General features: G+C 39.0%; 1 protein-coding gene across 4 annotated transcripts in view; it reads left to right on the top strand.

Moving 5' to 3' along the window:
* The first annotated feature begins 6,570 nt into the window (after positions 1-6,570).
* Positions 6,571-23,072, top strand: part of LOC125768001 (BAI1-associated protein 3) — a 66,945-nt gene continuing 50,443 nt past the window's right edge. The window contains exons 1-3 of one of the 4 annotated variants that reach the window (XM_049435086.1): positions 6,572-7,109; positions 7,989-8,297; positions 18,725-19,997. In XM_049435086.1, the coding sequence (XP_049291043.1) occupies positions 19,631-19,997 (367 nt within the window). In that variant the 5' untranslated portion in view covers positions 6,572-7,109; positions 7,989-8,297; positions 18,725-19,630. Of the gene's footprint in view, positions 7,168-7,988; positions 8,298-18,724; positions 19,998-23,072 lie in introns of all 4 variants that reach the window. The other 3 variants (XM_049435085.1, XM_049435084.1, XM_049435087.1) reach the window with 3 other exon arrangements.

Genomic DNA, 23,072 nt, shown 5'->3' with positions numbered 1-23,072 from the left:
AAAACGCTCATTCAGCCAAAACTCCGCTGCGCATGAAATATGTGGAGAGTGTTTCGTTAACCCCTTTAACGATACGGGATGCTTAGGGTCCTTCTTTTCGTAAAGGATTCTTATCGTCCAGCCGTTAGGATGGAAGATAATACAGAAGCAGCGGAAAATCGTGAAAACCTTCCCCCCCTCGCCATCCGTCACCTGTCAGAACCGTCCCTTCATGCCGTCTCAAGCACCAGAGGCTTAATGTGAACAAAATGGGACGATTTGTTTTACTTATCCATCCATGCTTTTGATACACACGGGTTCTTCAGCGGGTTTTCTTTGGGCCGGCGCTTCACCATTGTTCGCGGTACCGGACGAACTGCAGCACTTCTATCGCTTATCCATTTACACAACCCTTTTGGCAAAGGGGGTCGGCATGGTACGAATGTGTGTGACTAGCAGAAATAGTGTGGTCGGAAGAAAAGATAAAGAGATCCTTCCGTCGATGGTCTCTTCATTCTGAAAAGATCCGTAATGTTTATCTTTTCCCGCTTTTTTTCAAACGCTTTGTGGTGGTGCTGTTTGGCTGGTAGCGTTTAGCACAACGGTGCGCTAGTTACTACGCGTTCAAAAGGTCTGTATGGAAAGGATTCTTTTGGAAATCTTTCCCTAGCAGGCAGAAACCAGGATCAAGCATCTTTGCAGCTTCGGCTGGTGATGGTGAAATCGACCGTTAAAAATGAATGTCTTGAGCTCGAAACAGTGTTTGGGCGGACTTTAGAACGGTCAGTGTACCAACTCGAGCGTGGATGTTCTGATGGCTGATTGCGGTCTATTTCACCGACAGAACGGCCCGGGTATAATGTGAAAAGGATCATTGGTTAAATATTGAAAACAAGAGGGCGATCATCCGGGTTACAACTAACGGAAAGAGAATATAGAAATCAGAAAACAAATTTACACTGTAACAGGTAAATGTAGACTGTAAGTTACGCGTTAAATATTTGTAATTAAAAAAACGATGATGAAGTAATTATAAAATATTGTTGACACATTAATGATAAGTTTTCATTCGGATTTAAATTGTTTAGAACAAAAAATATGCAAACAAGTATTTCGTAAAAATTAACAATAACAAAAACCCTCATCAAAATATCATACCACTCATGAAATGAGACAAAAATCCATATTCCTATAGAAAATTTTCCACGGTGAAAGATGCATTAAAGAGCTCGAATCGCATTGTCTCAGTAGAATAATGAAAGCATCCTTACTAGTGGCTCATACTATACTACCAACAACCATTACATCCACTCCAGGCTCGGTGCAGAACACACGTCTACACTCTGCACCCCAATTGGCCCCAGGCATCCATTTAGAGCGTAATTACATCAGTCATCATCTATTCATTTTCACCCCGAGCCTGTATTCCCTTTTCTGGGATATTGGGATGTTAGTGGGATGGAACGAAAGTAGGAAGTTTCTTCCTCTCAGGAGAGAACTTCCTGCATGCTCTTTCTTCCTTCCGTACTTCCTTTTTTGCAGATACTACGATGCATTCGAGTGCGTCGATGAGCACTCGTTTACTCAAAGAGCTTATCTTCTTTTGGTAGAATAAATGGACTTCAATGGAATTCAACACGTGTTCAGACATGTACAAAAAAACTAATTATATGAATACTCTGCGTTTGAGCACTGAAAATAGACGGAACCATTGAAGTTCTTTTGAATAAAAACAAAAAGAAATTGCGTAAAATAAAGAAGATAAAGGTGGAACAAAAATCATCATGTTTGAAGTATGAAACAAATTATAAAATATGAAAGAATCTAGCGAAAACTGTAATCCCGTCACTACATGCTTAGCAATTGTCGCGTTTGCAAACGTTTGATGATTAGCAAATTGATAGAATTTTTTTAAACATTTTTTTTATCACTTTTTATTGTTTTTTTTTTAATTTGAAGCATTTTTTGAGTAAAAAAACTTACTTCAATAAATTCGTATTAAAATACTTCTTCTTGGCTTTTAACGACCTTACAGGTCCATTTCTGGCTTATTAGACTTATTTTACCACGTAGCTGGATAATCAGTCCGGGGACGGTCCGGATGGGATTTGAACCCGGTCCTGGCGTGTGGAGTCGTATTAAAATACATCAATTTATAATTTTTTGCTAAATTACTCAGAAAATGCTAAGGCCTTAGTAGATTGGCATATTTTTAGAATTTTGTTTTAGATTTTTTTGAGTTAATGGTTATTCTTTTGTTTTAAAAATACTATTTACATTCACAATAATTATATGCAACAAACACGTATTTAAAAAAAAAGAACGACACTCGAGTTTTTCAAACTTTATCTTATTTAATGACACTCAACCGATCTTTTTTTGTTGTTATTGCCTGAAAAATCGAGCTTTCGTGGCCGCCATTACATAAAACTGTCATGGTGTCAAGTCGCGCTTCGTATAGCTACTTTTGACTTTTTTATATGGAGTTTCGCAAAATTTGTCTGAATCGCGTGCGCAAGCGCTACAATTGCTAAGCGTTTAGTGACGGAGTATTAAAAGAAACCAAGTAAATAAAAAAACCATGCCATGTTAGTTAAAATAATGTTGAAACGGGAACACAGCAAATTGAATAATAAAAGTGGCCTGAACACAGGCTCAGCGTGCTATCAATTTCGTCAAACTAATTCAAAATAATCCATTTACCATTCTCAATGATAATGTAATTATCTGCCCTGAAAATCAATACCAGACACGGTTTCCTAAAAACCCACCATGAAAATCAATAATGTATTAAATCATAGTTTATTAAGCACCAAACCACAAGACAAACCACCTTAACTCGATCAATGAAGTTATACGGTCTTCCTTTGAATACACCGGCATACACCATAATTGTCTCTTTGGCTCACTTTTCACATAGCATTAGTGTGCCAGATATGTGTGTCTGACCGAAGACCGGAACCAAATCAAACTCAAGCAACCGGAACCGGAAGCAATTACTTTTGAATTACCATTAGGGTGCGTGTGACCGCCCCTGAATACTTGTACCATGTGTCTGCCTAGGCAACTATTCCATTGCTTGAACAACAAAATCGGCATCGTCACCTTACTAAACAGCAAACCATACCCTACTAAACTAAACACCAACGTCAATTTACGAGCATTACGAGATCGTTTCATTCCTTCCGAAAAGAAGTTCCGAATTCCATTCCGAGTGTCTAGAGGCAGCCAAAAACCCAACAAACGGTTCTATTGCGTGCTGTTGTTGGTTGCGTTTTGGCGTTTTTTTTTTTCGGAAGGTTAATTTAAGTGTCCCGTTCCGACGGTGTGTTTCTCGGGCCGAATTTCACGTCCCACTCGGTACACACCGTGCACTTCATTAACTTCCACTACACCGTTTTTGGGGTAGAATAGAAATTGGCTTCCTATCTTGGGCGTGGATGTGCTCGGTATACCAAGCAGATACACTAAAACCGCTCGAACCTTCCCAAGAGCAGGACGCATTGGGGAGGTTTCTAAGGTGGAACAACAACAACAAAAGGAAAACACATACCAACAATGAAGAAATACATTTAGTATGTGTGTTGTCATCCTTAGCCCCAAGCACGAGACAGTGGTTAGATGCAGGAGCCCGAAAAAAAATTCCAAGCATCCGAATCAGTAGGATGATGAGTGTCACCCGAGGTAAATTAGAATTCTAACCTTGCTTCCATGTACTACTAAGGGACGAGCTTTTCCCCCGGTTCTACCACTTTCTATGCCCTTCCCTACGATGCTAGAAAAAAGGTCACGCAGACCTTGAATATTCCCTCTTTTTCCCTTCGCATCCACATCATTGGGGATTGTGGATGAGGAATTTTATTCCTTCCCTTCCAGAAAAGCTGATAATACCGTAGCGTAATCCAGGTCACGGACTACATACACCCAAAAAACACCCACACACACACATACTCCGCCACACAAACGCCACTTCAGGACTTTCCTGTCTGCACCGTTTTCGTGACAATGTTTTTCTTTATTGAATTAAATCCTTCAGACCATCGACTCTCGTTGTCGTTGTCATCGTCGTCATTATGAGGGAAGCGCTGGTTGCGTTTTCTTTTCCAGGGTTGCGGAACTTGGTACGCTTGCTGTTGCGATCCACAAATCCTGGTCGGAAAAGGTATGCGAGCGCCCGCTTGAGGACGAAGTTTTCCTACCTTTATCGTGGGAAGATTTTTCCACCCCCAAATTAGTAGCGAAAGGAAGTAAGGATTCGTGCTATTCCTTTGCCCAATGTTGCCCGCCCGCTGTAACCTTCTGTAGCCGGCATTATCGTGGCCGTACCCATCACGGGCAGGATACGCTTTCGATTCAGTTTGCATCCGTTTCTGCCTACACTTCCTTACGCGAAAGCTGAAACTCATTCGTCATGCTTCGTACGGGTACGGAAGTGGCGGAAAATCGGTGGGAAAATTAGAAAACCTTCCCTTCTAACGCTACCTTCGTGCGTGTGTGTGTGGGTGTGGATCTGACGGTTTGTGGGATTTTCCCTTTTTAACGACTATTTTCGAGCGTATCGAGATACCGGGATACTGAACCCTTTTTTTCCACGGAGGTAACAGAAAAGCATCCGTTTTGCCTCGATAGTATCAGTATTGCCTTTCGATTGCATACTTTTCAGGCACGGGTTAATAGGGGTTTGGGCTTAGCAAAAAAAAAAGGTGTGTGGAATAAGACTGGCAAGGGTGTGTTGTGGTTGCTTCATCAGTGAATGTAGCCACAGCAGAAGTAGCAAACGACTCCGATAAACTTTAACTGGCAAAGGAAAAGCGTATATGTCTCCGGAGTGGATGACAAAAAAAAGCACAGCAATATGGAGAAAACTTATCGGCAGCGTGTAGCATCGGCGCTTGAGCTTGATTAAATAGAGAAATGTTAATTTAATTTTAATTTATGCATTCACATGCTCCCGAATGTTACCGTTACCAGCGTTCGGGGTAACACTGATTGTGCCTCGCAATATGTTTGGCGAGTGACCTTTCCTTTCGCACACCTTTACATGCGGCATCGTGCACGTGCACTTTTCAGCGAGTTTTACAATTGTGTTTGCGAAACGGGAACGTAGTTGAGGCAACCTTGAGGCAAATTTACTTTTGATTAAATTGGTATCATTCGGAAATTTTTGCAAGTATGCTATCAAATGTTCCATTCATATATGATGAGGTATCGGTTTTAAAAAAACGAACAAATCTCGTATCGATGATTGCATCAATACACTTCAGTTATTAATTTATTTCACTGTCAATTGTGTTACGCATTGCAATAAAAAAGGGCATAATGTTGTGATAAAGCATCTCCCTATTCAACCATTAGCCCTCTTCACACAATTACCAATAAAAAAAATTGGATTTTCGATGACATGTGCATGAATCTGGTTTAACATTTTAATTTAAAAAACCGGCTTGTCCATTATACAAATTACATCTACGCTACATTTAATTAAGGATCGTTACTAAAGGTTATGAATCGAGCCGCGTTTTGTTAATTGATTGATAGTATGATAGCACCACTTGGCATTCGTTCGGTAGAAAGGAAGCAATCCGATAGATATGATAATTAGCATCGATGGGATACTGATGTCTGGCGTTGATAATTAATATTTGAAGTTGCTAAATATTTTTTCTTTATTATACTAGATTGTACAGTTATTGAACATTTATTTATATATTAAGATATAAATAATTTTACTCTGCATTTTTTGCCTTTGCTGTAGTCTGTTATCTTTTAGCACCCAAAATAAATATCACTGAGAGTCTCGTGGTCGAGATTAAAGCCTCCTATAATGCATGGATGCCTGTTCTTTAACCGATATCGAGACGACTCTTCTACGGCATAATCCTTCAATTCGATTCTCATTTCTCGTGGCGTTTCATGTGTTATCATTCCTTCGCAGCAAGTTACCGAATCGAATAAAACCCGCTCCCAACACTTCCTTATCGATCTACACATTTGCTCCCTGAATGTTACCGTTGAGAGCTTGATGGAACCGTACGTTTCGCTGTTATTCTTTTTCGTTCCCCCATGAGATGTTGCCGAAACATGGACGAAACAAAAGGGGTAGCAAACACTCGGAGAATCATCGTTACATTCGACCTACTTTCTGATGATAAGCGTACACACACACACACACATACTTTTGGACACGTTCTGAGTGAAATTGGAAATCGAGTGGAAATTCATTGCCATTCTCATCAAAAGCTATTTCAGGTTCTAACACACTTGAGTGTTGTGATTTCTGCTGCTAGTTTGTGTAACTCAAAAACCGTTCTGTATACTTTTTTAACACAATTCTTTCAATAGAATAATATTTCTGTTTCGGCGAACCGTTGAAGTAGATTCTAATGAAGGCTTAAAAAGGAAAGTTTTTTCCACTTGTGAAGTATGATTTTATTGAATAATGAAAAGCTTTACATTACATACTTGAACATTAATATTATTCTTTATTGGGTTGTTTCTATGTTTTAAACGGTTAAGTAAAGAAAAAAATGAGTTTATTAAACTTTAGATTGTATTTGAAGTGAATGCTTTTGGTGTGTAAAATAACATTCGTATTTATATATATGCCCCATAATGCAAATGCCAGAATCGTTACAAGAAACACTTTAACAACAAAATAGAATTTTGGCACCAAAATTAACTCCACACTGGATGTACGCAAAAAACGCGCCAACCAGCTATCTAGGTATCTCACGCAGCACAAAAGCACTCACCATGTTCATCGGCACTCATTTTCCCCAAACTATTTCCAAGCGTGGAAAACAACTCTCACGAACAATTTTCTCTCTTGTTCCATTAACAAAAGCATTCTACCACACTAACATTTACGCATCGAATGTCCTCAAGAGATTCAAATTCTCTTACTCTCTCTCTCTCTTTCTCTCTCGCTGTGTATTTCTCTCTTTTTCGTACCTCTTGTTGCCTTATCGGTGGAGTTGGTTGATAAAAATCGTCCCGTACCGAGCACGTTCAGTAGTGTGTTGACCGTGGCCATTGATGGTTGGAAATTTTTCTCTTGGGGCAACCATTCTGTGCGCAACCGAACGGCATCGGTAGTGGTAGTGGTGGAAGGAAGTTGTTTGCTAGTGATGGTAGAGGAAGTAGCTTCTGCATTACAACATCCTTCCCTTATCTCAACCACGGTAAAAGGTTTGTTCGACGAAATGTGTGCTTTAATGGAAACAGTGACGGTGTAATGTTTGTAAGGAATGTAACAAAAAAAGGAGTTACGCTAGCAAAAGGAAGGATGGGCAATAAAATGTGAAAACGCACACCTAGCAGAACGTTGTAGTGTTTGAGTTTTGCTTAAAAAGTTATACTGAGAGTTTAGAAAAGAAGATTTCTGCTTTAGTGATTACAGGTGCTTAAGCAGCCAATATTAAAGAGCTTTGTGTGTGATGTGTGTTTAGCGCAAAGGAAGGCCAAAAATGGGTACACTTGGTTTGGCTTTAAAGGGAGGTTATTTAGTTACAAAGAAATAAAAATCATATGTGAAAAGAAGTTTAATAAGAGAAAGATTAGAAACTTTTATAATACAGAGGTCTATTTTCTTACCACCATTTTAGTTTTTAAAAAATTAACCATTTTTAAACTATTTTCTTAACAAAGGATAAGGATTCTGATCCATTGCGATTTTGTACACAATATTGTGGCGCTTTGTTTTCTGCCCATCATGCATTTACCTCGTTAATGCGAAATCGAGAGTAGCTAATGAAAGAAATACATCTTACAGTCGCACAAAATCATACTAGCTCTTCCGGGTTCGTGCTGTGCTGTGACTGGATTCGAGGAAGCTAGAAGTATTATGCGATGCCATTTCATTCCTTTGCCATTGCGATCCTTATATTCCTCAAGGCAAAACACAACAACATTCGGAATGGGTGAAAACAAGTTAGGCCTATGAATGGGCGGGAGGAAAGCATCGGTGCAAGTAACGTAACGTGTAATTGTGTCTATTCCATCCGGTACAGGATTTATGCGTTCGTGCGCGTGTGTATATGTGTGTACGTTGTGTATTTGTGTTTGAGTGTACAATCTGTTGAACGTTCTTTGCTGCCAGAAGGCAACAAAACGAAAGCCTCCAGTGTTTTTTGGCATGGTGTGTGCGACTTGATACGACCAGTGTGGCGTAGTGTGGTACTGTGAAGGAATCATCATAAATAGGACGAAACCTATTCCTGTTTCTATTGTACGTTGAATTTCGACACTTCGTTCAGTGGATATATGTATATAATGGATTGTGAGAAGCAAATGCAACCAGGAAGTGGAATTTATTAGAAGTACGTACCTTTCGAAAGCCTTCATATGATGTTGAATATACAACTGGATAGTTTAAATGAAAATTTCTATAAGAGCTATTCACTGTGTAACTGTTTAGTAGAAGTTTTACACAAACATGTTTAACATATTTTTCACAATTATTCAGTTTAAAAAACATACAAAGATGGAGAAATATTCCGTACACAACAAATCAAATCTGCCTCTATATCAACAATGCGCATTCATACATGCCAAACATTTTACCCAAACAGACAAAACATGCAGGAAATGGTTCTGAAAGCATGCTAGAAGATACGACCCTCTACTCCTCCAACTAGTACCTACGCTAACAAGAATAAAAGAAGGACGCGCATAAAAATACTAAATGGAATTCCGGCACTTTGCGTACGGCGTACCCAACCACCACGGTAGGACGCTTCGAGGGGAAGAAAACAAAATAAAATGAACACACGGAAGGAAATAAGACAGGCATACAGGCATTGCTCCAGACAAAAGTCACATCCAAAAACCGTACCCCGGGCACACTCTTCCAGTTTGGCTTCTCGACAACTTTTTTCCCATTTTTTGACACCGGAGCATTGCTCTTTTTCCACTGGTTTTTTTTTTGCCTTCCTAGTGAAATTTGGTTTTCCCCCTCGTCCATTTTCCAGTACATTTTTCTATTCGTGCACTTCTTGCGACGGGCCCGGTCGGTGTTTGGTGAAAAGTGATGCAATAAGGGAAGGAACTTTTACGAATCATCTTCTCTGCTGGTTCGCACGTTTGCATGGCGCACGCAGAAAAAGGACGAAGCCAATAAGCTTGGCGCGCTGGGCGTGGATGCAAGGGTGGCCGTTGGGTGATGCAAATGGAAGTAAATCGCATTGGAAAACGGTTTGCGTTCGAGAACGTTGACTTTGACGCGCTCCAGAGTCGTTGAGATCAAACATCCAAGATTGAACGATATTTGTCATTTTTCAACGACATATAAATATACATTATCCACTTCTTTCCACTCCCACTATTCAACCATCCACGGCTTTTTGTTGTAAAAGGGAAGCGAGAGAAACAAAGGATGCGGGATACATTTCGATTCCGTCGGGCAAATCCGGTTTTGTCAGAATGGGAAATGGGATTTTCATCACAATTTCTCTAACCATGCGTAGATTTTCGTGAAAGTATGCACCCGGTCGTACACAACTGTGTTTGTATCAGGCATAGGGAAGCATTGTTCTGGCTCGTGGGATGCTGATTGTAGCCTTTGATTGAAGCACAATGCAAATATGTTAATAGAAGAAGCGGTGTTTCACCTGGGTTTGTTGTATTGGCATTTTTTTTCTATTATAATATTTCTATAGAATATTACTACCCACTCGCGAATAAACACTCTACATTAAACGGTTTACTAATTTAAACGATCTGGTTTTAACTTTAAATAAGACCTAGTACATAGTAGCTTAAATCATAACCTATTTAGTCTAAATATGTTGTATTTAAGCTGAAAGATAAATACTCCTTTCATAATGGAGACGCCTGGTATTTTTTGCTTACTGAGCAAAAAATATTGAACAACTCTAATATTCACAGTTTATATACACCTAGTTTTTTTTTTAAACATAGTTTTCATAATCACTGAAATACTTATCTTCAATCTTGAAATGTTTAATCTACATATGTTGTATTTAAACTGAAACGTAAATAGTAAAAACACTAATCTCATGATGGAGACGCCTGGTACTTTTTGATTTGAGAGCAATATGTAAATATTCACCAACGACAAATATGCACAACCGAGCACAACCGGGATAAGGTGCCCTTTCACGGCTCGAAGGAAGAAAAGCCTCCCAGTTAAGGTGAAAGGTGTTTATTCTTATTTATAAGTTAGGATTGATCAATACGGCCAGGCCGTTATATATGAATAAAAAAATATATATGCACAGTTTATACCAGTTGTTTTTAAAACAGTTTTCATAAACATTGAAATACTTATCGTAAATCATAAAATGATTTGAAAAAAAAAAGAAATTTGAAAATGAAATGAAAAATACCAATTTTATAATGGAGACGCCTAGTACTTTTTAATTTATGAGCAAAAGATATATAACAACTATAAATATGCACAATTTATGCCAAGTTTTTTTTTAAACATAGTTTTTATAAAAATTAAAAGATTTAATCTATAGGCGTAAATGACGTAAACATTCGTGCGACTTTAAATGGACTCGGCTCTAAGTATTGATTTAACTGCTCCATCATTGCATCGCCACCACATCATCCATCAAATGCGTAGTAAAAGTCTTTAATTTATTCATTACCATAATGAGTGGGAATTTACGCCAACTGGGCATCGGCACACCTCAAGTGCATAGTTGCCTGTGTGCATGAAAGAGCGTTGAAGTGTTTGATGTTTATTTCGTATCCTTCGTTGATATCAACCAAATGGTACGAGCAAGAAGAAACTAATAAAAGTAAGCAAATTCTTACTGCAGCATTATAAAAAACTTATAATTAACTATAAATAGTTTCTTAATTATTAAACTTTTTTATAAAGCAAATTCCAAAACAGATTTACTACTATGGTTCAGTTAATTTCCCGTGTCTTTTAAGTCAATTATCCATTGTCCTATTGTATGAAAAGGTTTGTGTCATATTAAACCATAATTCAATAGACTGGTTTCTGTGTCAGCACATTATCCTAAGCTTTCGACATCATCCACTAACTCATTAATTAATCGAATAATGCATCCATCCTGTGACAGCGAATCAAAGATCTCGTCGATAGTTTCCGCTGATTTGCGTCCAAGTGCTACCGTTTGTTTAATGTGTGCATTTGGCCGTAGAAAAGCATACATCATCATCATCATCAACGTTACCATTATGCTTATAAGCCTGAAGCCTTACTCCACCACTGACACAATGAAAAACCGATTCCATTAAACGTGAACGATGAATAGCATGCATACGAAACTTCTATGCAAAGATTACAGCGTTCCGTTACTCAAAAGGCGGCCATTTCTGGTTGTACACGTCATCGTAATGTGAGACGACTATTGCATTGCCATTCTCGTAGGCGAAACTGATTCATTAATATTCATCGCATATAGAAATATGATACGCACTATATAGTCACACACACACGCATCATAAACTACTATCAAAAAAGTAAGCCACTATTTCTTTGGAAGTCTGCGAGGGTTATCTGTATGGTCGTCTGTTTACTGTGTTCGTTGCACAAACCATAATGGCGTTTGGTTTGCATTAATACCGGTTTGCACGAGGTTTTAGTCATCGATGAGATCAGTAAACGACATTTTAGAGCAGTATTTTATGTTATAGCTTCAAAACAATGTTTTACACGTCTGCCAGTAAATGTCAATATTCGTCAAATTGTTCGTAAATACCTTCAAACTACTTTGAATGAATAATTCATAATACATTGTAGTTGTAGGCATGGAGGAATGCTTTGCATGCAAACTAAGTTTAAACGTTGATTGGTTTCGTAATGTACCAATCAGTCTTTGATGTTTTTATTTCTTTCAATTGCATTTACATTTTAGACATTTTTTTTCGTGCATTTTTGTTCTCACAAACATCACTCGATCGTCCCCATTAGGAAGCAGATTTTTTCATGGTTCTCAAATGCTTATTTTAATAACTAAACAAGTATGTTTGAAGTGTTTTCCCATTGACACCGACCCGACAGGTGCGATAGTGCATCTCACCGAAAAGCGATCGCTAGAATCAAATTAAAACTACCACGGTGTGCCATCGCATGCATAAATAAGTGTACCCAGCTGCATGTTGTTGAAAAATATTTTTGCATTCCATCAAACTTGTTGACGTTGTTATTTGGCGTGTATTTTTTGTGTGGAATTGATGAAAGAAGCATCTAAAAAGTTCATTCCTACCTGCGCTGAAAATTTGGATGTAAAGCATAAATATTTTCAAGCGACGTCAACTAATACTTGAAATGTGCATATTTTATGGATGATGACAAAGAGTGTCTGAGATTGGAATGACAATTTATACGACGAATTAACTTTGATTTAATGATTTATACGACGAACGAATGGTTGGATGAATGTTAAAGCTAAGGCGTCATTGATTGATCGTAGCCTAGAAATTGATGTAGAAAGACGTGTGACAAGAAAATGTTCAAAGAAATTTCACTATTTTAACATTTCATATCGATATTTGTGTAAATCTAAAAAAAATTATTTTTACATTAAACAGCAAAAGTTTCATAATTGGCAAAAGGCTTATGACTATTTTAGACGACCATTTCCAGTTAACCAAGTTAACCACTCACGCTAACAAAAAAGGAATACGAAACAAACTGCCCCAAAAATACTTTTACCATTCCTCGAATCAATAAGGCGGCAAAAATATTGATGAAAAAACTTTCTCGATAACGACCAAAAGAATGACTGAATGATCCCAACCGACCAGCACGATAAAACCGTACCAAGAGCACCACTTAAGATGGACTTGCTATCATGCAATCAATTCCCAACAATGTTTTCTGATACAAAACTGCTACAGATGCGTTGCGGATGAATTTTTGGCCACTGAGGGCGAACGATATCAACCATTGATAAATAGAGCTTCAGTTGAAAAATACCATAAAATAAATAGAATAACTTTGAAGGGTAGTTCCACATAAGTCCATCAATGGCGACACAGGAGAAATATGAGTTTCGGGTTTTTTTTTGTTTGGTCCTTTTGCTCTTGTCTGATTCAACAAAACTGTCCACCTACGTCTCTCATTCTCTCACACACAAGCACAACTGTTGCTAACCGGTGACACTATGTCACTTTAGAAACCGAAGAGCCGTCCATCAACCAAACGGTTATCAGGCGGAAAACATCTATCAAACATTGCATCAGTTTGGAAGGTATTTCCATTCGGTATGCTTCCTTTCTAAAATGTCACATTGTTATTTTTACTATTTTATTTCCACTATCCGTGAGTTTGGTATAAGAGAAAAAAATAAACCATAAATCGAAATAATCGATTCCATACTGGACGGGTGAAGAAGAAAGGAAACAAAAATCTAGCTTGAAGAACTTTCCCATTTTTTTTTCTACTTGAAATGGTTACATGATGAAGCGAACAAAATGGCAAAAATATGTAGCGTAAAAGTTTTCTCATTTTGCATGTGACTTATCATTTAATTTGATTTCACGGGAAAACTGTGCGCGTGCCTTATTTGCTGCCTTGGTAGAGCGTGGCTTACTGTTTATTTGCTTGAGGTTTACTTTCAAAATAATCGAAGAAAATTATTGGCAAAATTAAAGCATTTCTATTTATATTACATGACTCATTTTCTCTCGTTTAACCCATTTCGAATGAAAATACCAAGCAGGAAACAAACACATTGATCCATCTGCCAATGAGATATTTATTACATCCGACGGCCATCGCACGATAAGCGTCGATGAAGTGACCACAACCATAGCTGTTTGAATGTTCCAAAAAAAATAACGATGCGTGTGAGAACTGTGATGAACACGAATGAAACGTGCCTAATGGGGATAGGGGAAGCACACCCGCATGGCACGAACCATTGTTTAGCTGTTGCGTCTTATCTTTCTTTACTCTTGCCGTCCACCGCTTCAGATCTTCATCATTCGTATTCGTGAAAAATGTTGTGAATCAGTAAAATTAGTATTAGCCCGTTCGTTAGTTGTGCTGTAACGGGTCCGGCGACCAAGCCGTCCCGATGGAGGAAGATTTATTTTGTTTGCTTTCGGGTGCGCTCCTTTTTCTAAGGCGCCATCATCAAACTTCGATTCGAAGACGAATAACAATTTTGGTTGACTCACGTACACAACGCGGACCATGGTCCATGGTTGATTAGGTCACTAGGAGTTCAGAGGCCATTTTCTTTTCGAACGGGCAGGACCGACAAAGAGGAACGTCAATAAATGAAGCGAAATAAAAAAACAGGAGAACCGTTAATGTAAGCAAAAGTGAAAAGCATACAATTTATTTCGCTACCAAAGAGAAATCCTTTCACTTAATATCGTGGTATTTATTATTTTCTGACTGGTGGTCCATTCGGTGATGGTATGAATTTCGTATCTTAGAATCACATTTGGCATTGATATAAATACGATAATCTATTAAAGGTTTGGCATGCTAACACGAACAGACATAAATCAATCCGCTAGAGCAACCGTTCGGCTCAAAGCAGAATGGAAACGAGATTTTTCATACCGATACCATGCTTTTAACAGCAATAAAAATACAATGAATGCAATAATATTAGAAAGAAAAAATATATTTCAACCATATAATAAATTACATTCCAATTATGCTAAATTTATCTAGACATTCTACGAGCTACACTTCAAAAATGAAATTCAAAACGGAAATCCTTTTTTTTAGTTAGCGCAAAAATCGTGTGAAAAGCTGATCGACCGTTCTCTGCGCTGTTCAAATGGCTACTTCACCCACAGCGTGGCATGAGGACGTCCACTCGCTAGACGCTTTTATTGTACGGCGTCATAATAGAATATAATGATTATTATAGCCGTCTGCTAAAGAAGCAAATGGCCAAGAAGCACTTTCACTCGTAGCGTTGCCTGCTTTCCAATAAGAAGGAAAAAAGATTAAGCCCAATTCATAAAAACAAATTTTAAATGATCATTTTGTGCAATAATCCCCTTTTTGGCATACCCTACCCTATAACTACAGGCACTATGGATTGTGATTAAAATATAAATGCCTTCTTTAACCACCGTTGGACGAACGGTTCTTTACTTTAAACACTTTTCTTCCCGTTTTTGCCAAAACTACCAAACGGCACGATCGGTTCTCCTTGACGCGTGAATGTTACTGCAGATTCCCATGAGTGATTTCGTACAGATCCTACAGCGAAGGCGTCCCCGAGGCCCGAAAGAAATACCTCGAGGAAAGGAGAAAAAAATGGCCATACTGCCATTTCAGATTACCGAACGATTAAAGTTTATATGCTTTAATTGCTGACACAATGGTTCGTACTCGTTTGCTTTTTCGTGACTACATTGCATGGTTGGTTGTACTCAGTGTTTTTTTTTTTTTTTTTTTTGTGGAAATGTGTGTACTATTTTGTTTCTTTTTTTTGCCCTTTGTTATGCTATGTTTCACCTTTTACACACTTTAATAGCGTTCCGTGCAGTTAGTGCAAATTAATTCGAAACACGGAATCAACGCACGGCACGCAATAAGCGAAATTACAGTCGAAGCACATAGTGAACCGTAACCGGAATGCTTGTTTAACAGCTTATAAGCATTCCGGGAGAAAAATATTTGTGAACATTGTTTGGTGACGATTGAAATGAGCAAGTGTGAGGAAAAGCCGATTAGCGTTATCTGATTGTTTTTAATAATAATTATTTACAACAGGAGTGAAACTGTAACTAACAAAATGTCAATTCTATTTAATCAAATTAGTTTTTTTATGTATTAATTATTATTTTCAATAAAATTGCTTTTTTATGATCCATTGATTAAAAAAAAAAATTATTCCATTCAGGAAACCTCCTTCCTTGTAATGATGTTTCAATAATCGAAACCGTAAAACATGTTACGAATAAAAAAAACACTGTCAACGGTTGTTCATGATCGTTGCCATCCAAATGCTGAATTAATTCAACGGGAATTTAGTTCTCAGCTGGAAGCAACACTTCTGCTTTTTAATCAACAAGACCAAATGGATATCTCGTTCCGTCTTTTTAATGAAATGCATTTTCATGTAACTGAGCTCTTAAATTTGTGGAATACACAGCAAAGCTTTACGACGAACTGTTGCTTTCCGTGTACCATCCAACGAGGGCCAGGGAAAATTAATCAACTCATCTTTTCAACACAAAAACACACTCACACGCACACAACACGTAAGGCTCTGTTTCGCTTCACTTCGCTACTAAAGCTTGCTACATTTTGCTTCGCATCGACTCGAAAGGCAAATGGGTCTGAAATACGAATTTAAAATGATTTTACGACCTAATTTTCTGCTCTCCGTCGTCTCGCCATCCCCATCAAGGACGTTTGTACGCCATCCGGCATATCCGGGCAGAAGGCATCTATTTCTGTGCTGCCCGCCTCAGAAAGACGCTGTTGGAAAAGCATCCCGTTGACTTTAATTGGAATTCTTCGCACAGGTTCCGTGCGGGAATGGGGTGCGTACCATATCTTTTTACCGCGTTGGGTGAGCTTGAAACGCTTGGAACGTGAAAGAAAACGTATCGTACGAAACGTGATCGGGACGGTGCTTGGTCGGTCTGTTTACAGAGGTGACAGAAAATTACTACAATCTACATTTTAACGTTTTTTACCCACCCAGTGTACCCAGCTGCTGCAGCAACCGTGTCACAAAACAATCACTACAGCATACCGGAAAGATGTACGACAGAGATTTTTTCTTGTGTGGGGAAAATATGTTTCTGCAAACATTTTGTTTATAGAATGTATCCGCTCGTGTTCTTACAACAATAAATAAAAAAAAACATTCTGCGCCATTCACTGTGTTAAATGTATCTCATGAAGGCTGCATGACAATGTAATATGCAAAAAAATATCAAATTTTTCACCTGCATGTTTTTATTTCGTGAAAATGGCCGCATTGCTTTACTGTTGTCGATTTCATTTAATTAATCCTTTTAATAATGTTTCCACCATGGTTCATTATTTACATTTGTTTCAAAGCTATTCTAAGAAATTGTAAGTTTTATTAGTTTCCCTTTACTATTTTCACGTTTCTGAGCACATTCAATCAACTCGTTTCTGTTGATATACAAACAAAGATGCAGAAACAAATAGAAGCACTGGCAATAGTTTGCAAAAATGCAGGCTATGTATACCTGTTCGTTGCAAAATGCAAGCAACAGTTATGAAAGAAAAATATGATTTTTTTTTGTTTCTGAATCAGCATGAAATATTCATTCAGTGCAATAAAAGAAACGAGTTTGCATGGAGAAACCCGTACTGTGTGATATTCTGCTTAAGCAGCTTATGTACGAATGAAGCTTTTCAGGTTTTTTTTATTTATTTTCTGCAAAGAAAACTGATTGTTTTCTGATTATGGTTTGGTTCGGAATACAAAAAAAGAAACATATTGATAAAGCTATTATTAAAACTTCAAATATCAATCACGATCAGTAAGCGAAATTCAAATAACCAGATTTTCAAGCTATTCGAAATTTCGATATAAGTGAATAGGATGAATGAAATTACTTATCTACATAAATTTAATTTTTTTAAATGCAAGTTGCTGGTTAAGAGCAAATTTAAACTTTTCTTTTGTACACCTTTGTGTATGAGAAGACAAATTAATCCTTCATAAAAGATATCAAAATAGTGTAAAAAATGGCTACACTTCTCAAGCACTGTTTGAATAAAGCTACACGTACCTGCCCTGTCGTTTGTCATAGACGAATAGTGGCAATAGGCCACGAGAAAACAACCGCGCATTTTATTACAAAAAAAATGTGTAGCGAACGAATGCTGCACAGTCTTCGTACGAAATTTTATCTCTGACCACATTTTCCACTTTACGGTTTATGAGTACCATAGCAAAAAAAAATGGAGAAGAAATTTCCATCCACCAACTCAACTACAACATTCTACTCTTTCAGGCTGTCATGATTTATCTGTTCTTTACCCCTCGTCGGAGCCAAGGGGGAATAAGCACAATCTTGTGTTGATATGAAGCGAAGGTTTTGATAGAGTTGCAGTTTTACCTTCCCTATTTTAGGATACTTCGTTCGCTTCCCGGGAAAACCATCCCTGTATATATTGCTTCTCTTCCGGTTGTGTATTAGAAATGCTAAAGCCAACGGTAACGATTCTACTTTCAGAGCAAAAAAAACCATTCCCATCGCGTGGTTTGTGGTTTTTTTTTCTATCTACACGCTAAAGCATGGTGTTGATATATTTGCATTTAAAGCACGACCAAACCGGGCGAAATATTCGTCCGGTTGATGGCTGTGTTGTTTGCTACACAGTATTGCAGAAGCACCACGATTTGGAACCAATTTCCGGGAAGAAACGAGAAATGTGAGATTTATTTGATTGTATGGAATGCAAATTTGATCTTAATTGAGTTTGCCAAAGATGTTATAAAACCCAAAACGACCGCCTTAAGTGGGGGATGGGAAAGTTCTGCGTGGTCACAGCAGATGTACAGCAGTGGCAGTGGCAGTGGTTTAGTTGTGGAAATTCTTCAAAACATATGAGCAACAACAACATTCAACCCATCCAAAAAACCCCGCAATTTTGTCGACATTCAGGCGCCAGCATTTGCTTTGATTTTAAGTGCTTACACGTTAGTGGGTTTTTTGCACTTAGGGTTTTTTTTGCACACAGAAAATAATATTTCATACCGAACGAAATGGAATAGAATTAGATCATATTTATACCGCATTTTGACGCATTTTTTCTCCGCTTTCTCTTTTTTCGCAGCATCATCAAATGGTGGTCGTTCCTCGGGATGTAACGTACTTGCGTGATGCAATCAATACAAAAGAAACGATAAATCAGCAACATTTTTGTACAACACTATCACCACAGTAATCACACTTCTGCGAAAACGAAATTTCACTCCGTTCGTTAGCTGTCGGATGGTAACATACGATAGATGTAATTCGGACAAAAGCAAAAACTTGACGAATATTTGGACGTAAATGTATTCCAACAATACTCGCAATCAGACGTACGCCTTAGATTGCTGGAAAACTGACCGTCACAGCAAGCGGCTGTTGTACAAGCGTTACGGTAAGAGGTTCGTTTCGTTCGCTTCATTCTTGCCACTCACACCAGCTCTAGGCGTGATGTGAAGTGGTTCTAGCAAGCTTCTTACCTTCCGACTATGAACGCTGGTCATCAAACGAGCCCGCTACAACAACGCTCAACTAGTGACATTGATGTTGTTTCCAGTGCAAGCACAGCGGACAAAGGCATGCCACGATCGCTCCGAAACACGACACCAGTACTCCAACGCCCGCTGAGACATTCGCACGTACTGGCGATGATGCTGTAAATAATCGTAAGCCCTGTGTTTGGGGGTTACAAACTAGAACCGAGTAGGCTGACATAAAAGGGCAGCAAAAGCGTCAATTTATTTGTTTCTCCCACAAAGGTGGCATACCGTAAAGCGAACCAGTCCAAAAGTGTACATCGAGAACTAGAACATTTTTGCCCACAATAGCTGATAGATAGCAAGTACGTGTTGAGCGTGGCACATTCTGGAGGGAGAAGAACGAATAACAAACATTAAACAAACAACAAAACACGTCTGTGTGCTTCCGTACTGAGTAACACCGGAGAAGAAAGAAGAAGGCAACAGTAAACACACTCACCAGCCAGAAGATGAGCTTCTTCAGTTCACTACAGCAATACGTGACGAGTGGGGTCGCCGGGCTAGGGTTAAATCCACGAAGGTTTTCCCTATCGCGCCAAGAATCGGCCGAAGGTTCTTCCGGACCCTCCGGTGGCCACTCGTCATCGTCGTCCTCCGTCACCTCGCCGTACAGTATGGGCGGACCGGGAAGCGGTGGTGGTGTAGGCGGTGGTATGGGCCACAGTCCCGGCCCAAGCCCGGGTGGCCCCGGCAGCAGTAGCCAAGGAATGTGTGGTCTCGGTTCAAGCAGTAACATCACATCCGGTGGTGGAGGTACAGGCTCCACTGGACAGGGTGTAACTGGTGGCACATCGACAGCGGCAGGAACATCGCTCGGTAAGTGGATATCGCTGATGCAGCTGGCACAATTCTGGCACAAGCTCTTCTTAACTGTAACGTCACTGTACACAGGGACGGCTCACAAGTCATACTGTCAAGTGGTGGCTTAGGCAAAAGATTACGACCATCGTGTACCGCGGAATGTATCGGATCGGGTGAGTCCCGTTTTTTGATGCGATGTAAACGATACGGCAAAAGAAATTGCTTGCTACACGTACACCATTCGGCGAACTAGTTTTGCAATACAAAAATGCACTTACGGCAATGGTGAAGCGTACTTAAAACGTGAGGCAGGTTTAGGAGGATATTCGCTTCCGCCATTTTATGTTCAGCTTGCGGTTCTTTCGAGATGCAAGCATAGAAATGAAACAGGAAGTGTGCATGCTTGAGCGTACATTTGCTGCAAGTTCTTTCGACGGTTATTAACTGGAAAGCTTTTAAAAAGAGAGCAACCCTAACATACAGCAGAGATGTTATTGACTGGAATGTATCACTCACACAATAATGCAATACTTGATAGGGATGTTTTCAACGCTGTGGAAGGTTAAAATATTGAAAAACTGTTTTTTTGTTTCATCTAAAAGGATTTCAAAGAATAGGTCGATTGGTGTCAGGCTCATGACGTGACCAACCGATTAAATGTCCTAGTCAATAATGTAACTCTTCAGAAGTTTTTGTTTCAGAGGAACATTGGATGACAAAGTTAGACTCTTGTCAAACGAGAGTCAAATGCTTTCAAAACTAAAATTTATTTTCTTGCATCTTTAAGCTCTTTTGGCAGAAATTGAAGAAATTGAAGAACTTGAAGAAATGACCGTTAAATCTTAATTGATGGAAACATAGCGAAACTTGCGATGTACTCATCATGATGTGATTCCTTTGAATTGAAGCTTCTTTATCTTAACCGACAAGTTCCTCATTAGTAACAGGATCTTATCCTGATTGATATACTATCTTACTGCTTTTATTTCTTTATTCAATACCTCAGTTTAGGCTGAACTAACTGAAAAGCCTACGGCACCTTTTGGTTGACGATGGTTGATTACCCAATCAATTTAAAACTTTTATGAAAAAGATTACTTGCGCTTTTTGCCCCTAGAGTGATAAATCTCATTCAGAAGGTTAGCTGGCTTGTACCGTTACCATCGGTGTAAATATCACTCTACTTTTATAAAACAAACAGCTGCAGGCTCAAACATGTTTATGAGCGCTCGATTCAAAATTCTGTACGCTATTTACTTTATTTCTCCTTCTGCCCTTTAATGCTAGTCCATCAGGATGCTTTTAAACCGAGCATATTCAACGGCCCCTTAGAGCGGATGACACTTCATCAAACACCGAGGAAGGTGAAAAATATTAATCATACATTCTACAACACCCTTCCCCCTGACACAGCATATCACGCTGAAAAGGCGAACGAAAATAGAGATGGATTAGTTTCGGGTCGGATGGAGCGGGACATGGGATGCTTCCACCTTAAACCACGGCTACCACCCCCCGCATACCAACGATGTCGTCTGTCAGCTCGTTCACAACAAAAGCACTTTTGAATATTTCAAAAACTAACTCACCAAAAGCCAAACATCCATAAAACATGCCTGCACATGATGACGGGGTTCGTCGAGCCGGTCGTACGGCCGCAGGAATAAAACTGGCTCGTGCTTTGAATATTTTGCTCTTAGACTCGACGACCCTTAAGTGACAGTTTGGAGCACGTATGGATGTGAAGTGTAGCAAGCAAAACAACGACGGCAAACGGTCTTGATGGGACTTTCCTCAATCCAGTTGTTCATCGGAAGGTGAAAGAATTATTAATCACCAATAACCCCTGGGTTGGGTTTTCTTTTTTCTGCGCTGTGTGTAAAGATGGGGGATCAAAGTTTGGTTCCAAACTGCCATAACACAAAATGGTGACGTGTGTGAGTGCGTTCTGAAGTTCTGCTGGTATGTGGGTGGAAGTAGTGCAGCGAACGTCCGGATCAGCTTTTCGTTTTCGTCCACATGTGCGTCCGAGCCCATGAGAGAATCTAAATTGAATTTGGACCTTATCCCTGCTGGCCATCGTTGAATATATACGATCGATTGTTATCAGGAGGATTGTGTTGAAGATATTTGCTTTTTAATTTCGTACGTTGTTTGGTTGTCGCACCACAAAGATTGGAAAACGTGCTCACTTTGAGTGTTTACCAGTTTTTGTGTTTTTTATTATTTTTTATTAGATTTGCCTAAATGGAAGATACGTTTGGTATGTGCAACAGCGTACGATGATGTTCATCTAGATTTATTTTGAAAATCGACATCGGTCGACATAGATACTGATTTCACATCGACAAAAAAATATTATTATTTTTGTCAGATAATGATCAAATGTTTCATCAAGGTGTACATACATAACTGTTCAAATATAATGTAGATAAATTTCTCAACAGCTAGTGAAATTCATCCCCAAAGAGCGCCAAAAAAATACATTTGCAATCATAGCAAATTAAGTCTAACAGTTTTTTTTTCAACGAAAGCTCTACCAATGGTAAAGAATGACAGCCACCATCATGCATAAAACATTCAGTTAGAGTACCAAAAAACCAGCACACAGCCATCCACCTGTTGGCTAACTTTTGCCTTCGATGAGAATAAATAAATTGGATACCTTTTTTCTTCTTCTCCTCCCTCGGCTCGTAAAACATTCAACAGTGGAAAAATATGCTCAATGCCGTCAGTAATTACTACACCAGCCGTATATTATGTTCGTGATATTATGCGTTTTGTTCGTACACTCATTTTCACCTCCCAGCTCTTGCCACGTTTCCCACGTTGCCCTGCCCTGGTCGGTCTGGTATGTAATCAAACAATTAGACCGAACAAGGCCACGCGTATGCAACGTGAAGCGATAGAGCTTTAATCACTGCTCTGACACACGGTCGTATCTGGCGCATGTTGTGACTGGTACATAAATTATGCTTCACTTCCATTCGAGCATGAAACTGTCTCGCACCTTTGTTCTGTTGCTGAAGATCACGAAGATATGGTTGGCGATGGTGTACTAGATGTTGGGTCAAAAGCAAAGCGTAATGG

The sequence above is a fragment of the Anopheles funestus genome, chromosome 3RL (genome assembly GCF_943734845.2).
Source record: "Anopheles funestus chromosome 3RL, idAnoFuneDA-416_04, whole genome shotgun sequence".
Lineage (NCBI taxonomy): Eukaryota > Metazoa > Arthropoda > Insecta > Diptera > Culicidae > Anopheles > Anopheles funestus.
The sequence above is the reverse complement of the archived record's forward strand: the minus strand, read 5'-3'. Positions and strand labels throughout refer to the sequence as shown.